Genomic DNA, 15,053 nt, shown 5'->3' with positions numbered 1-15,053 from the left:
GTTTAAGCATCCTATTATTAGCGTCTCTTTCAAATTATATATATATAAACCCTGTATTATAAAGATTTCTTCATTTATAGAACCTTGGTTTATAGTATAGAGGTAAGGAGTCGCTTTAGAGTGCAAGGATGGATGTTCTTAGTTCCAATCCTGACAATTATATTCTCAACTTTTACATGTAATTAGTTTATAATCATTGATGGATATATATTGAGCTGACGAGTTTTTTTTTTGTTTTTTTGATGATTTAATTCTTGAAAAACAACTGTTTATTCGTGGGTGTCATTTAATTAACATATATCAGTGTTATAAGAAAAAATATATGTTCATTTATTTATACATTTTATAAGCGCTGTTTTATCACATGAAAAAAAGATATTCTGGTTGTTAAAGAAAACAAGAAGAGAAAGTCTAGCTCAAAGTCTAAAATGTAAGCGGAAATTTGGAACATTGACTAAGTGAGATTAATGTTTGTGCATGGCCTGCTCTACCAATCAGCTTTCAGTCCTATCCTGACATTAATTCAATCGAGTCAAATCAAATCAATTCACTATTTTTATATATATATATATAAATATTAAAAAAGGGGAGGTGGGAGAGATAACAGAATGTCTTGACCGCTATGTGGTGATGAGGTGGGAGTTCAAGAAAGACAGGCTAACAAATCATAATATTATTCAATTAGAAAGGGAGGTAGCGGTCAAAATCTCCTTCTTTCCAAGAAGTCTCTCCCCCCACCTCTCATGCTTTTCGTAGACACACCTGCATGCCTCAATTCCATGCTTAATTATTAATTAATTTCTCACCAGGTTAAATTAAAAAAAAAGGAAGCAATTACATGGTTGGTAGAAATTAATATTTGACGTGTGTTCTGTTCTCGTCACCTCCAAGCCATTTCTTATCATGAATCCACTATTTTGGCATTTGCACTAGTTATTTATACATATTCTATGACAGATTATGCATTACGCAACGCAGATAAAACAATATCAATCCCGTTTCTTATATATGGATGCTTACTCTAATACCTGTCGGCAAGGGTTAATTCAATCTTAATATATGAAAATTAATTACCCCTATATATCCCCCCACACACAATTTGTAGAGAAAAATAAAATAAAATGAAGGTGAACAAGCTAGCTAGCTGTGAGTATAGTGCAAATTCATCTCCACTTGTTCATAAGAGCTTGGCCCGCCTCCATCTTGCTAAGACTGGCAAGAAATATCAGGATGGTCAATAATTGTTTGATCAATCAATTAATTAATGCTTGACATCAAGCTCTTCCCTTTCATGGAAAGATACTCTCAGGATTTTCTCTTTAAAATAAATAAATAACTTGCACCGTAAGTAAATCAGAATAAATAAAATAAAACTTAATTTCAGCCACCACTAGCTAGCTAGCTGGTAATTTATTTGGAATTTAGAAGTATAGTTATGATTGTTTTTTAAAATATTTGTTATTTAGAAGTAAATTAAAATAATTTTAAAACTGGAAATGATGGCAGGATGAGAAAGAGTCGCAAGAAGCATGGAAATTAAAGACAGACGTGAAACACATTGTTGATAGGCATGAGCTCGCAAAGTTTTAGAACTAGAAATGATGGCAGGATGAGAAAGAGTCGCAAGAAGCATGGAAATTAAAGAACACTCGGAGTAGGGTCTAGGGTCAGCAAAAGGCATGATGATCCTCTGCCCTATAGAGAGCGATCATCACGACGCATTAGATAATTTCCAATTACGCTATTCATTAATTCCAAAGAGATATAAAGTATTGATATAGATTAATTTTAATATATCTAATATTAATATTTTTGGTTTTCTTAGAAAAAAAAACATTGAGAAAAGCTGTGGAGATTCAAAAATAAATCTTTAAATAATCCATTTTAACGCTTCTAGCTTGTATGAATGACTATATATATATAGCACTTTATTAATTTGACTATCTTTTGGAGCTGCAAAATTAGAAGAAAAAAGGTTAAAAGAATTATTATACTCTTTCTTTAGCTAACAATATATATAGCGTTACTTACAATCAGTCATATTTATTTGACTTTTTATTTATTTATATTGTTTGTATATATTTATGCGAGTCCCACGAAGTGTTTGTGCATATTTACCAAACCTGTAGTGTTAGCTATTAAAAAAATAATAATAAGGAATTCTCAAGGATACATTAATATCATTATTCAATACTAAAGTTTGCGTAGTATCAATAGTTTTATTTCTCCTCGAATAGTATTATCATTGAAATTAAGAAAATTAATAACCATTAAAAAATCTCGTGCTAAACACGTACGAGTGAATATTAATCTTAGTCTTTTGACGAGCATCCACATATTGTGGAGTCCATGGGAGAGAAGAAAAGGAAATGGTAAGCAGTTTCGAATTACTTGACTACCACTTTGGAGAGGACCAATTAACGGGGGCTGGGAAACTACTCCGACCATATGAAAGTTCAAGTAAAAAAGATACGTTTCAAACTATCTAAAAAAAAAAAAAAACAATGTTCATTATAAAACCAAAATGAATTACACGTTCTAATTAAAATCATATAAATTAAAAAAAAATTAAATGTTCAAAAATAGCATACCAAACCCTCGGAAAGGAGAGCAAAAAACTAGTCATCAACTAAAAACAATACAAATATATTACATGGAAAAAATCCGATTAATTGATTTTTGTATATGTTGGGAACCTGTATAATTAAGTTGATCACCCCCACAATATCTTCATATTTTCTTAGTGCAATAAGACATATATAATACATTAAATAGTAGCACCTGATATTTTAATCACTTCAAAATCAATAGTTATGAATTTACCATGTTTTTCAATGAAAATAAATATTTTCTTTAAACTACTATTTGTAGGCGTTGTGATTTCATTTCTTTTAACTAAAAATAATATGAATGAGAAGTAATTTTTGAAAAAATAGAAGTTCAATAATTTTTCTTAACATAACCAATAAATAATGAATGGTTTGTTAAAATTTAATCCAACTTGTATTGTAACGCGAGTCAATTATGTAGTCTGACAAAATATATGTAGACATGATGCTTTCCATGTATCGGAAGAACTACATAATATATGTAGATCTAATGCATCCTTCATCAATCAAACTAAATTAAACCAAGTATAAAATTAACAGTAGCTAGTAAAATGTTATTAATATACCAAGATTATTTGAAGATGTATATGTAAATAAAAAGATATAAACCCAACCATAGCACATGCATGTACCAACAACAACTTAATTATTACACTAATTTAGCCTGATTTGTTGATTTTGTGAGGGGTTAAATTAGTCAACATAGTTAATTAATTATTTAACATTGAGACCTCAATCCAACCCAAATTAATTATATGTTAATTTTTTCAATTAATAGTTAAAATCTAGACTAGCAGCCAACCCAATTTGACCGATAATTATGTGGAGTAATTAATAACATTTTTTACTATAGGGTTAATTATATTTAATAATGTATCAATAGAAATCTAATACAATGGTAGTTAGTTTCTTTTTATATATTTATATTTATAAGAGGTCATGAATATTTCAGGGTTATTTTTAGAGTATTTGAGTTTAAAAATATTTAATTATTTTCATTATAAATTAAAGAAGGCAATTAATATATATTATCTTTTCATTTTTGTAGTGGTGACCGATTAAATTTATGCAATACTAGGTTTTTCTATCCTGCTAATTATTGATGTTAATATATGAAGTTATCAAATTAATCACTTGGTCTCATTGATTTAACTTGATCACCGGCATTGACTTTGCTTGAGTTTTATTAATTTCGAGTAGTTGATGAAGAAAAACCCAGTTTAATTTGGGCAAATTTAATTAGTATCTAGCAAAGTCAATTTAAGAATTTTTTTAATTTTTTTTTTTGTTAAGAATTTTAGTTTTTTTCAAAAAATATATATTATTCCAGCAGTAAAAGTAGAGGAAGGGACGTCTGAAGAGACAACAACGGCGATGAACAGGTCAACCAACTCCCTCTTAATTATTCCGCTTTGCAGGCTACTGACGGCCACTGGCCTGCTGAAAATTCTGGGGTCCTCTCTTTCCTTCCTCCCAACTAAGTACTATCTCTTTATTATTTTTTTAATTTCTTCTTCTCATTAATTACTTAATTTTACAAAATCCCTCTAAATCCAACTCGGTACTAAGAAACATAGAAGAAATTTAAATGCATTCTATACAGTTCTGTAACTAGGCATATAATATAATATAATATAATATAATATAATAAATTATTAAAAATATTTTTAATCGTTTCATTTAATTAGATCATTGAAATAATTTTATGATTCTCTAAAATTATTTAATTCCCTTGTTCCCTTCTTTTATTGACTATAAAATAATTAATCATATCTACATTTGATTATTTTCTTAACTTGCTCCTATGATAATTTTATTTTTAATAAGTTTGGTACGTGTGTTTAGCATTATATTTTTTTAAAAAAAATTTAAAAAAATTAATTTTTTTATTTTAAATTAATATTTTTTTATTTTAAAATTATTTTGATGTGTAAATTTCAAAAATATTTTTTTTAAAAAATATTATTAGTATATTTTTCTGAGTGAAAAGTATATTAAAAAATAACCTCAACTGCATCTCCAAATATACTCCGTTACCTCATCTATTTATATTTAATAATTACATTTTTCTAAATATGGCTATTCTTAACTATTTTTCTTTTTTATTGTCATATTTCTCAACTAAATATCTATTTTCAAGATTTAGTTTTCCAAGTGGCGATTTTATTTTAGCTCACTCTTCATCAAACTAATGTTTTCTTCTTGTCATAACTTCTTGCACGTTTTCCATCTTTTTTTTTTGTAGGAAAATGTTTTTTTAAATGTGTGGTTTCTTTAGTAACACTTTATTTTTTTTAGTAACACTTTATTTCTTGTGCAAGAACCTGTCAACTTGCATTTTTATATCTTTTTTTTGATGTAGAATTTTAATTTTTTTATTGGGCGTTGTCATCTTATGTCTCTAATTTTTTTATTCTTTGGATGTCATTAACCATTCACATGATCTTGAGATTTTTTCTTATTAATAGTTGATTTATCATTGAAAAATTATAAAAAATAAAATATTTAATAGATAATAAAAAAAATTATAAATAAAGTGTTTTAAAATAATCGGACACAAGGTATAAAATTATTTGCTGAAAAAAGTCAAAGCTAGTATACAAAACAATGTATGATCTACTCTAGTATCAAAAAAAACTTTAGAATAAGATATCATGTTATTATTTGATAAATTAATATATATTACATTTAATTCATATAGAGTTTATATAGAAGTATAAAAAACACATAAGGAAATATTTATACGTGTGTAGCTAATTAAAAAAAAAAGGGGATATGCTTAGACTAATGACATAAATTTCTTTTTTTCTATTGCTATTTTCTTTATATATATATATGGTTGTGATGGTCATATTTATGCGACTTTTTTATTTATTTATATTATATGTATATATTTATGCGAGTCCCACAAAATGTTTGTGCATATTTACCATACGAGTAATGTTAAGTATTAAAATAATAATAATAATAAGGAATTCTCAAGAATACATTAATATCATTATTCAATACTAAAGTTTGCGTAGTATCAATAGCTTTATTTTATTTTTTCTCCTCGAATAGTATTATCATTGAAATTAAGAAAATTAATAACCATTAAATAATCTTGTGCTAAACACGTACGAGTGACTATTCTTAGTCTTTTGACGAGCATCAACTGTGGAATCCATGAGAGAGAAGAAAGGGAAATGGTAAGAAGTTTTGAACTTGACTTCTTAGGAGAGGACAAGTTAATGGGGGCTGGGAAACTACTCCGACCATATGATTCCTACATCTTCCAAGAATTAGAAAGACTTAATTAGGTTTGATTCTCTTTTGTGCCGGCTCGATATTTAACTGTCAATGATGGCACCGATTGTAAATTAAAAACACAATATTTTGATTTATTAATAATTAGATGTAAGTACTGAGAAATATGGAAATATAGATTTATTTGGGACTAAATTGTGTTTTTTATGAATTTAAAATCTTAATCATGGATTAAGAATTCTAATTAAGATTACCCTTGGATTTGATCTGATATAATATATGTAGAGTTGATGCTCTACATGTATTGGAAGAACTAGGTAAATATTAATCCATCGATCCTTCACGAACCAAACTTAGAATAAATCAACCGGAGCCAGTGAAATGTTATTAATACACCGAGATTATTTGAACATGCATGTGTGATCCATATATATATGTGTGTGTGTGCATGTATGTGTATGGATGATGATGATAATAGTAATGGTATGTGTATGGATGATGATGATAATAGTAATGGTAATGGGAGTGCAGGTGGTGGAGGATTTGGTCTTTGTTCAAAGATGTAAACCTAATAAAATAAGAAAACATTATGTTTGTTGAAGGAGTCAGATTTTGAAGAAAGAAACAATGCGTGCCCTATGATCTGTTCTCCACGCACAACTACATCAATGGCGGTATTTTTTTGCTGTATATATACGACGACGTCTTTTAACTTTTAATTGGTCAAGAATGGTGGGGTTGAATAATTTAATGACGAGAATGGGGCTGCCCCAGCTCCCTCTCCATTCTTCTTTATAAAGAGTATCTTCGAAAGACTACCTCCACACTCATTACTCACTGCTCCCCCGTCATCTTTCCTCGACAAAACTCTCCGATCCTTGGATTATTTTTTTCCCTTTTGTGGTAAGTCGTTTGTGCTCTAGATGCCTACTCATTTGGGTTGCTCCAGCCTGATCACCCTGTAGAATTATAAGCCTTTCTCTTCTCTTTTGATATATATATATCCCAAACCTGCAATGGTTATTTCGTAAAGCTAGCATTTACATGGATGATAACTGAGAACGTGATTTAATTTGCATATGCTTAATGCAGGGATTGAAGGGAGGAATTAATTGAGATAAATTAATATTAAAGATCATATATTATAGTTAAGAAGAGAAGAGATCAATATCATCATGTGGAGGCTAAAGATTGCAGAGAAAGGGAACAGCCCTTACATTTTCACCACGAATGACTATGCTGGAAGACAGATATGGGAATATGATCCTAATGCCGGAACTCCAGAAGAGCGAGAGCAAGTGGAAGAGGCTCGCCGGAACTTTACTAAGAGCCGCTCTAAGGTCAAGCCCAGCGCCGACCTTCTTTGGCAATATCAGGTACCCTAAATATCTTCTTTTGTTCTTCCTCAAAATTTACTAACTGACAATTAATATATACTGCTTTTTTTCTTTCCTCTTTTTTTTTTTCTCCCCTCTAAGAAAACAAAATCATGTGAAGCATGGATTAATTACTAAACTTAATAACTACTCCCCATATTGAATATTGGAGTCCTTTTTTTTTTTAATTTTGTAAAATAAAAAAATCAAAAAAATTGTAGTAATATATATGGCATCCTCCTTATATATTGATCATGGAGTTTCTTTTTCTTTTTTTTTATGCAAAATAAAAGGAATCCTTTAGATAGTACTGTTCAAATACGACGACTTGAAAAATATTGGCTAGGAGATCATGCTTCGACGTTGACATATGAAGCTTAGTGTAGATGTACAGTATCACACACATTAAAACAAAAATAAAATGATGCCGTAGATTTTCATCCGCTGTCTTAGGCTGATTACTTCAAGTAAAATACTATATTAATTTTAGTGCGAGATTAATTCAATCGGTCCATACAGATTTTGTGAAGGATTTAAAGTAGTCAAACTAGTTTATTAATTACTTAACATTAATCATGAGACATCCAACCCCCCAAATAAATGACTCTGTGTTAGTTAATGCTGGAATCATGACATGTTTATACCATGATTTGTGTGATACGTACTATGATTTCTCAGTCATACTAATTATTAATGTTAATACTGTCTTAACCACCTCCAATTATGAGATGGAGGGAAGGGAAACGAACGCGAAAGAATTAACATGAATGAGTGGTGCAGATTCTGAGGGAGAAAAACTTCAAGCAAACAATTCCGGCTGTGAGAGTTGAGGAAGGTGAAGAAGTTACGTACGAAAAGACAACGACAGCGTTGAGGAGGTCAGCCAGCTTTTATTCAGCCTTGCAGGCTAGTGACGGCCACTGGCCTGCTGAGAACTCCGGGGTCCTCTTTTTCCTTCCTCCTTTTGTAAGAACAATCAACCTCTTTAGTTTTTCTAATCTCTCTCTTCTTCTGCTCATTAATTGTTTCTTTTTTAATAAAACCCCACTCATGACGTCACCTTGGTAATGATCAGAAACGTGTACCAAATCATGGCTGCTAGACAGCCTTCCCTATTTATTCCACTAGATCTGTTGATCGTTTCTTAATTAATTATCTAATTAAAAAATGTGCGCGCGCGTGTGTCTTCCTTCTGTAATGGTGGTACTAAATATTTATATTCTTAGAGTTTGTGTGTGCGTGGCTAATTAAAAGAAGGAAAGAAAAGGGACTACTTTGGTGGTAATTGAAAGACAATTAACCAGGACAAATAACGTTAATTTGCAGGTGTTTTGCTTCTACATTACTGGGCATCTCAACACCATGTTCCCTCCCGAGTACCGCAAAGAAATCTTTCGTTACATATACAACCATCAGGTAATTAATTGATTCCTCATCACTTGAAATAAAAATTAATCTCTTCATCAGAAATCTAATTAGTTATGCAAAATCAACACTTTAATTGAGATGATATATATGCATGCTGCAGAATGAAGATGGTGGGTGGGGTCTGCACATAGAAAGTCACAGCAACATGTTTTGCACAGCCTTCAGCTACATTTGTCTACGTATGCTTGGGGTAGGGCCGGATGAGGAAGCTTGTGCAAGAGGAAGAAAATGGATTCTTGACCGTGGTGGTGTCACTTCCATTCCCTCTTGGGGCAAGACTTGGCTTTCGGTATGAATGTTTTTTCTTTGGGTTATAAGGATTCTTAGACAATCACACTCATATATTTATATATTTACTAGCCTGGTCCAATTCATGATTGATAAGTGGAGTGTAACGTAATAATGTTTCTTCTTGATTTTGTTATAGATTCTTGGCCTGTTTGAGTGGTCTGGATGCAACCCTATGCCCCCAGAGTTTTGGATTCTGCCCACTACCCTTCCTGTTCATCCAGGTAATTGATTTAGCAAAACAGGACGTTTCATTGTTTTTTTTTTTAGCTTGATTTGCAAGTTAATGGTGCTAATTAATATATATATATATATAAATGCAGCAAAAATGTGGTGCTACTGTCGATTGGTTTACATGCCAATGTCATATCTGTATGGAAAACGATTTGTTGGACCAATTACACCTCTGATTCTGTCATTGAGAGAAGAGCTGTACCTTCAGCCTTACGAAAGTGTAAAGTGGAAGCAAGTCAGACATTTATGTGCAGAAGAGGATCTTTACTATCCACATTCCTTGATTCAGGATTTTCTTTGGGATAGTCTGTACTTGATGTCTGAACCTCTTCTTACTCGCTGGCCCTTCAACCAGTTAATCAGAAAGAAGGCCCTTGAAGTAACAATGAAGCACATTCATTATGAAGATGAAAACAGTAGATACATTACTATTGGTTGTGTTGAGAAGGTGCTGTGCATGCTTTCTTGTTGGGTGGAAGATCCAGATGGTGTTGCTTTTAAGAGGCATCTTGCTAGAGTTCCTGATTTCTTATGGGTTGGAGAGGATGGAATGAAGGTCCAGAGCTTTGGTAGCCAGCTATGGGATGCTACTTTTGGTTTTCAGGCTTTGCATACTAGTGAGCTTGGTGAAGAAATCAAGCCTACGCTCGCTAAAGCATTTGATTTCATCAAGAAATGTCAGGTACTAAATCATTAATTCAACCCAATTATTTTTTTTCTTTTCTTGCTGTAATTTGGTGGCCTTAACTAATCAAAACGAACTTGAAATCTGCTCAAGGTTGTGGATAATCCAGCAGGTGATTTCGTGGGCATGTATCGTCACATTTCTAAAGGATCATGGACTTTCTCTGACCAAGATCACGGCTGGCAACTTTCTGATTGTACAGCCGAAGCTTTAAAGGTTAAAACCACATCAACCGAAGTTAAATTTTATGATAACATTTTTGTAAAACAAAGCAGCACTAAATTTTATACTCTTTTGTACAGTGTGTTCTCTTCGCTCAAATGTTGCCCACTGAATACATTGGTGAGAAAGTGGATCCTCAGATGATATTTGAAGCAGTCAATATCATTCTTTCACTACAGGTGAGTGATTTTTGGTGCTTTGTGTTATGAACTGTTCTGCTCTTCACATGTTTTTTTTTTTCTTTCAAAGAAATTCATCTAGAGTACTGGTATCGGAATTTTGATCTTCATTATATAAATTCAGGGACCAAGAGGTGGTCTAGCAGGCTGGGAGCCGATTCGCGGTGAAATGTGGTTAGAGGTAACTTCTATGCTAACATTTTTCATATTCTTTTTAGAATCAAAATTTTCTTTTAAGACCATATATCAACTGAGTATTTTTTGGTCCTTTTATGTTCTTAGAAACTCAATCCTATGGAATTCCTGGAGAACATAGTCATCGAGCACGAGTAAGATTTTTCACACAATTACTTCTTCCTATTTTCGGTTTCTTTTGCACCGTAAATATTAATATCCTCCGAGCCTGATTTTATTGTCATACAATGCAGCTATGTTGAGTGTACATCATCTGCAATCCATGGATTTGTGATGTTTATGAAGATGTACCCTGGACACAGGAAGAAAGAAATTGAGACTTTCATTGCAAGAGCTGTTGATTATCTCGAAATGATTCAAATGCCCGATGGTTCATGGTATGGAAACTGGGGAGTTTGCTTTATTTACAGTACATGGTTCGCACTTGTTGGTCTAGCGGCTGCTGGAAAATCCTACTATAATAACCAAGCAATGCGTAGAGGAGTCGATTTTCTACTCAGGGCACAGTCTCCAGATGGTGGATGGGGCGAGAGCTACTTATCTTGCCCAAACAAGGTAAGTAACTTCATTTCTTCAATTGAATTATGCCTAGCCAAGAAGACAGATACATTGAATAAACATTAATGTGTGTTTCATTGCTCAGATATATACACCTCTCGAAGGAAAGCGATCAACTTACGTGCAGACAGCATGGGCTATGCTTGGTTTGATTCATTCTGGCCAGGTCAGTTCCTAGTGAACCTGTTAATCTTTGCCTTGGTGCCCTGATTTGTATATACTTTTTCCTCAATTTCTTTTCGGATTTCAAGTCATGTGGTAATCTTTTTGTTATGGTTTTTTTCATGAAATAGGCGGATAGGGATCCAACTCCACTTCACCGTGGTGCTAAGTTGTTGATTAACTCTCAGGCTGAAGATGGAAGCTATCCTCAGCAGGTATCCTCATGTGACCTAGTCATTGTAACAACACACACACGTTTGATTTGGCCATTATTGCTCAAATTTTCTTGGATTTTCACTTGGTTTTGTTTAGTGATCATTTAAATATCTTCTGCAGGAAATTACTGGTGTTTTCAAGAATAATTGTATGTTGCACTATCCAACATATAAGAATGTTTTCCCCTTATGGGCTCTGGCAGAATACCGCAAAAATGTTCCATTGCCTTCCGAGAAGCTTTGAGTCAATCATAGGATATTGTACAAGAGAAAGATATATAGCTGTTTGTGTAGAGAAGCTGGAAATTAAATTGTGAATTTTAAGACTGCACAGACCCCATATGCAGATGGTTCTGGGGCAGGTCATAATAAATATGCTCACAGAAGCTTGTAAAAAGTTGAACCAAAAAGTAAGGTTCTCTTAATACCATCTATCCATTATATTAATCAAAATTTTTCAATCTTTCTTGTCCTGTAAATTAGCATGGATAATCTTCTAAAAGAAACTATTCATTACGTCGGCGCAATCGATCATCTATTCTAGGCACGAATCATTTACAATCCCAGCTAGTTTCATCTGTCAATATGGATTTTGGTGATTTGCTTTGATTTTTGTTTCTTGTTAGTGCCTAAGTAGCCAACAAAGCAAAACTTAAAACTGAAAAAGAACTTCAGATAGTGGCTGCATAGATATAGCAGGTCAAACAATTAGTCCAACATTAGACATAACCTATAATTAGCATATCTGCCTAATATAGCAGACCAACTACTAATCAGCATAACAAAATCAAAGGCTGGCCCTGGATCTCTCCTGTATTCATCGCAACCTCTAAAATACTTACCTTCTAAGCTGTTACACAGGCAAATCTTAGTCACTTAGCCAACTTCTATTTTTCTTTTCCATTGTAACCTATGATGCATCCTGATCATCTTTACTATTCCTGGCATTGCACACCAACTTCATCTCTGTCCTGGCTAATGCGTTTTGCATTCCTGCAAGGCCAAAAAAGGCAAAAATATGTGATTCAAAACTTCTTACATTTGAAAATTCTGGAGAGAGTAGTAAGCATTTGAGAATTCTTGAGCATTGTACTAATGGTAATGGGAGCGCACGTAGCTATGCTTGTGCGCGCAACCACCTCATCATTAGTCCTGCTTGTTCTCGCATTCGTGTTATCTATTGTTGTTACATCATTTGGCTCACCAGATTCTGATGCCCTTTTAAAGTTCAAGGAACAGCTAGTGAACAATGAGGCTATTAGTAACTGGAATGTCTCGGTGAATCCATGCGAAAAGGATAGATCAAATTGGGTTGGTGTGCTTTGTTTCAATGGAGGCATTTGGGGTTTGCAGCTTGAACATATGGGACTCGCTGGCAATATTGATTTGGATGCACTAGCTCCCTTGCCTTCCTTTCGAACGTTAAGCCTTATGGACAACAATTTTGATGGTCCACTGCCTGATTTCAAGAAACTGGGGAAGTTAAAAGCGTTGTATTTGTCAAACAACCGATTCTCTGGAGACATTCCTGACAAAGCATTCGACGGCATGGGTTCATTGAAGAGACTGTTTTTGGCAAATAACCTGCTTACAGGAAAGATTGCTTCATCACTTGCAATCTTGCCTAAGTTAACGGAATTGAAGCTTGATGGAAACCAATTTGAAGGCCAAATACCCAATTTTCAACAGAAGGGTATGAAGACAGCAAATGTAGCCAACAATGAATTGGAGGGTCCAATCCCAGAAGCCCTGAGCAGATTGAGTCCAAATTCATTTGCAGGCAATCGTTTTATCCAGCCACAAATTACTTACGTATCTTTATGATTTATCCCTGACCTTTTTTCAGCAGCATTTCCCTGATAAAATCTTTCTTAACTAAATCATTTTCAGGCAACAAAGGACTATGTGGACCGCCTCTAGGACCATGCATACTCTCTCCACCTTCTACCCCTAAAGCCCATGGGAAGAAATTCAGCATTGTATATATTGTAATCATTATACTGATTGTTCTGCTAATACTAGCAGCCATTGCTTTTGCTTTCCTTTTGTTTTCCCGAAAACAAAGTAAAAGAAGAACGCAGAGGAGAGCGTCATCATCATCAGAGAACTCCAACAGAATTATGTCTTCCTATTATAGAGATGTACATCGTGAAATGCCGGAGACTAATTCGCATTCAAGGATAACTGATCATGGAAAGTTGTCATTCCTGAAGGATGACATTGAGAAATTTGATTTGCAAGACTTGCTTAGAGCATCAGCAGAAGTTTTGGGGAGTGGGACATATGGATCTTCATACAAAGCTGTCGTCGGTGGACAACCTGTGGTTGTTAAGAGGTATCGGCATATGAAAAATGTGGAGAGAGAAGAGTTTCATGAGCACATGAGAAGGATAGGGAGGTTGAAGCATCCAAACTTGCTGCCTCTTGCGGCGTATTATTATAGGAGGGATGAGAAGCTTTTGGTTACCGTGTTTGCCGAGAATGGTAGCTTGGCTAGTCACCTTCATGGTAAGTTCCTTTGAAATCAACTGTAATTTTTCTGAAACCATCAAGTCTTTGTATTCTTACAGCCATTGTACCTGTCTTCCTCAGGAAATCATTCACTGGAAGAAGATGGACTTGATTGGCGTATCCGCTTGAAAATCGTCAAAGGAGTAGCCAGGGGCTTGGCTTTCCTCTACAATCAGCTTCCTATAATTGCTCCTCATGGACACCTGAAATCTTCCAATGTGCTCCTCGATGAGTCATTTGAGCCTCTCTTGACAGATTATGCTCTAAGACCTGTGATCAACCCTGAACATGCCCACATGTTCATGATGGCTTACAAGTCGCCTGAGTATGCACAACATGGCCGGTCATCGAACAAGACAGATATATGGAGTTTTGGCATATTAATACTGGAAATATTAACTGGCAAGTTCCCTGAGAACTATCTAACACCAGGGTATAATAGCGATGCAGACTTGGCAACTTGGGTTAATAACATGGTGAAGGAAAAGCGAACAAGTGAAGTGTTTGATAAGGAAATGCAGGGAACGAAAAATAGCAAGGGAGAAATGATAAAACTTCTGAAAATTGGATTGAGTTGCTGTGAACAGGAAGTTGAGAGAAGGTCGGACATTAAGGAAGTTGTCGACAAGATTGAGGAATTGAAAGAAGGAGATGATGATGAAGACTTTTACGGAAGTGAAGGGAATGCACACAGTGTTAGAGGAAATAATCAAGAAGGTTTTTCTTTCACGTACGATCGATGATGATCGGCAAGTATGAAGGAAAAGGCATATAGAACAATATCACAAGGGCTAACAGGTTTCCTGGGATTTCCACCCGCGCGGTGAAGAACACCAAGAGTGGAATGATTGTTATGGGGGTTGTTAGCTTTCCTCTATCAACTGTAAAAAAAATGTTGTAAGTCAATAATGGGGGTTGATTAGGTGATAGAATTTTATGCTTTTGGGTTTTGGGCGAAAAAGGAAAAGCATAAAGAAAAAATATTTTTCACTCAGTTCATTTTTTGTCATCATCTGTGTTATCTCCCCACGTTAAAAGTAACAGGTATCCTGATTTACATGATCACAGTAAACCAGGTCTGCCCATACAGCCACACTTGTGCATACACAGAAAACTCGGCATTGTTTTTTGTACTTGTACACTTG

At 33.9% G+C, this 15,053-nt stretch overlaps 2 protein-coding genes across 2 annotated transcripts; both read left to right on the top strand.

Annotated features, from left to right (window-relative positions):
- Positions 1 to 6,638: 6,638 nt before the first annotated feature.
- On the top strand, positions 6,639 to 11,870 carry LOC105130436 (beta-amyrin synthase-like). Its single transcript, XM_011032944.1, has 15 exons — positions 6,639 to 6,758; positions 6,948 to 7,231; positions 8,012 to 8,197; positions 8,558 to 8,647; positions 8,760 to 8,948; positions 9,087 to 9,171; positions 9,271 to 9,863; positions 9,960 to 10,082; positions 10,169 to 10,267; positions 10,392 to 10,448; positions 10,550 to 10,596; positions 10,696 to 11,017; positions 11,106 to 11,186; positions 11,314 to 11,397; positions 11,519 to 11,870. The coding sequence occupies exons 2-15, from the start codon at positions 7,031 to 7,033 to the stop codon at positions 11,639 to 11,641; spliced, it is 2,280 nt and encodes a 759-aa protein (XP_011031246.1). The 5' UTR covers positions 6,639 to 6,758; positions 6,948 to 7,030; the 3' UTR covers positions 11,642 to 11,870.
- Positions 11,871 to 12,492: 622 nt separating this feature from the next.
- LOC105130435 (probably inactive leucine-rich repeat receptor-like protein kinase At1g50610) lies at positions 12,493 to 14,975 on the top strand. Its single transcript, XM_011032943.1, has 3 exons — positions 12,493 to 13,177; positions 13,288 to 13,905; positions 13,990 to 14,975. Exons 1-3 carry the CDS (start codon positions 12,493 to 12,495, stop codon positions 14,649 to 14,651), a joined length of 1,965 nt encoding a protein of 654 aa, XP_011031245.1. The 3' UTR covers positions 14,652 to 14,975.
- Positions 14,976 to 15,053: the final 78 nt, after the last annotated feature.

The sequence above is a fragment of the Populus euphratica genome, unplaced genomic scaffold, assembly GCF_000495115.2.
Source record: "Populus euphratica unplaced genomic scaffold, PopEup_1.0 scaffold21.1, whole genome shotgun sequence".
Classification (NCBI taxonomy): Eukaryota; Viridiplantae; Streptophyta; class Magnoliopsida; order Malpighiales; family Salicaceae; genus Populus; species Populus euphratica.
This window is presented reverse-complemented; position numbering and strand designations above follow the sequence as displayed.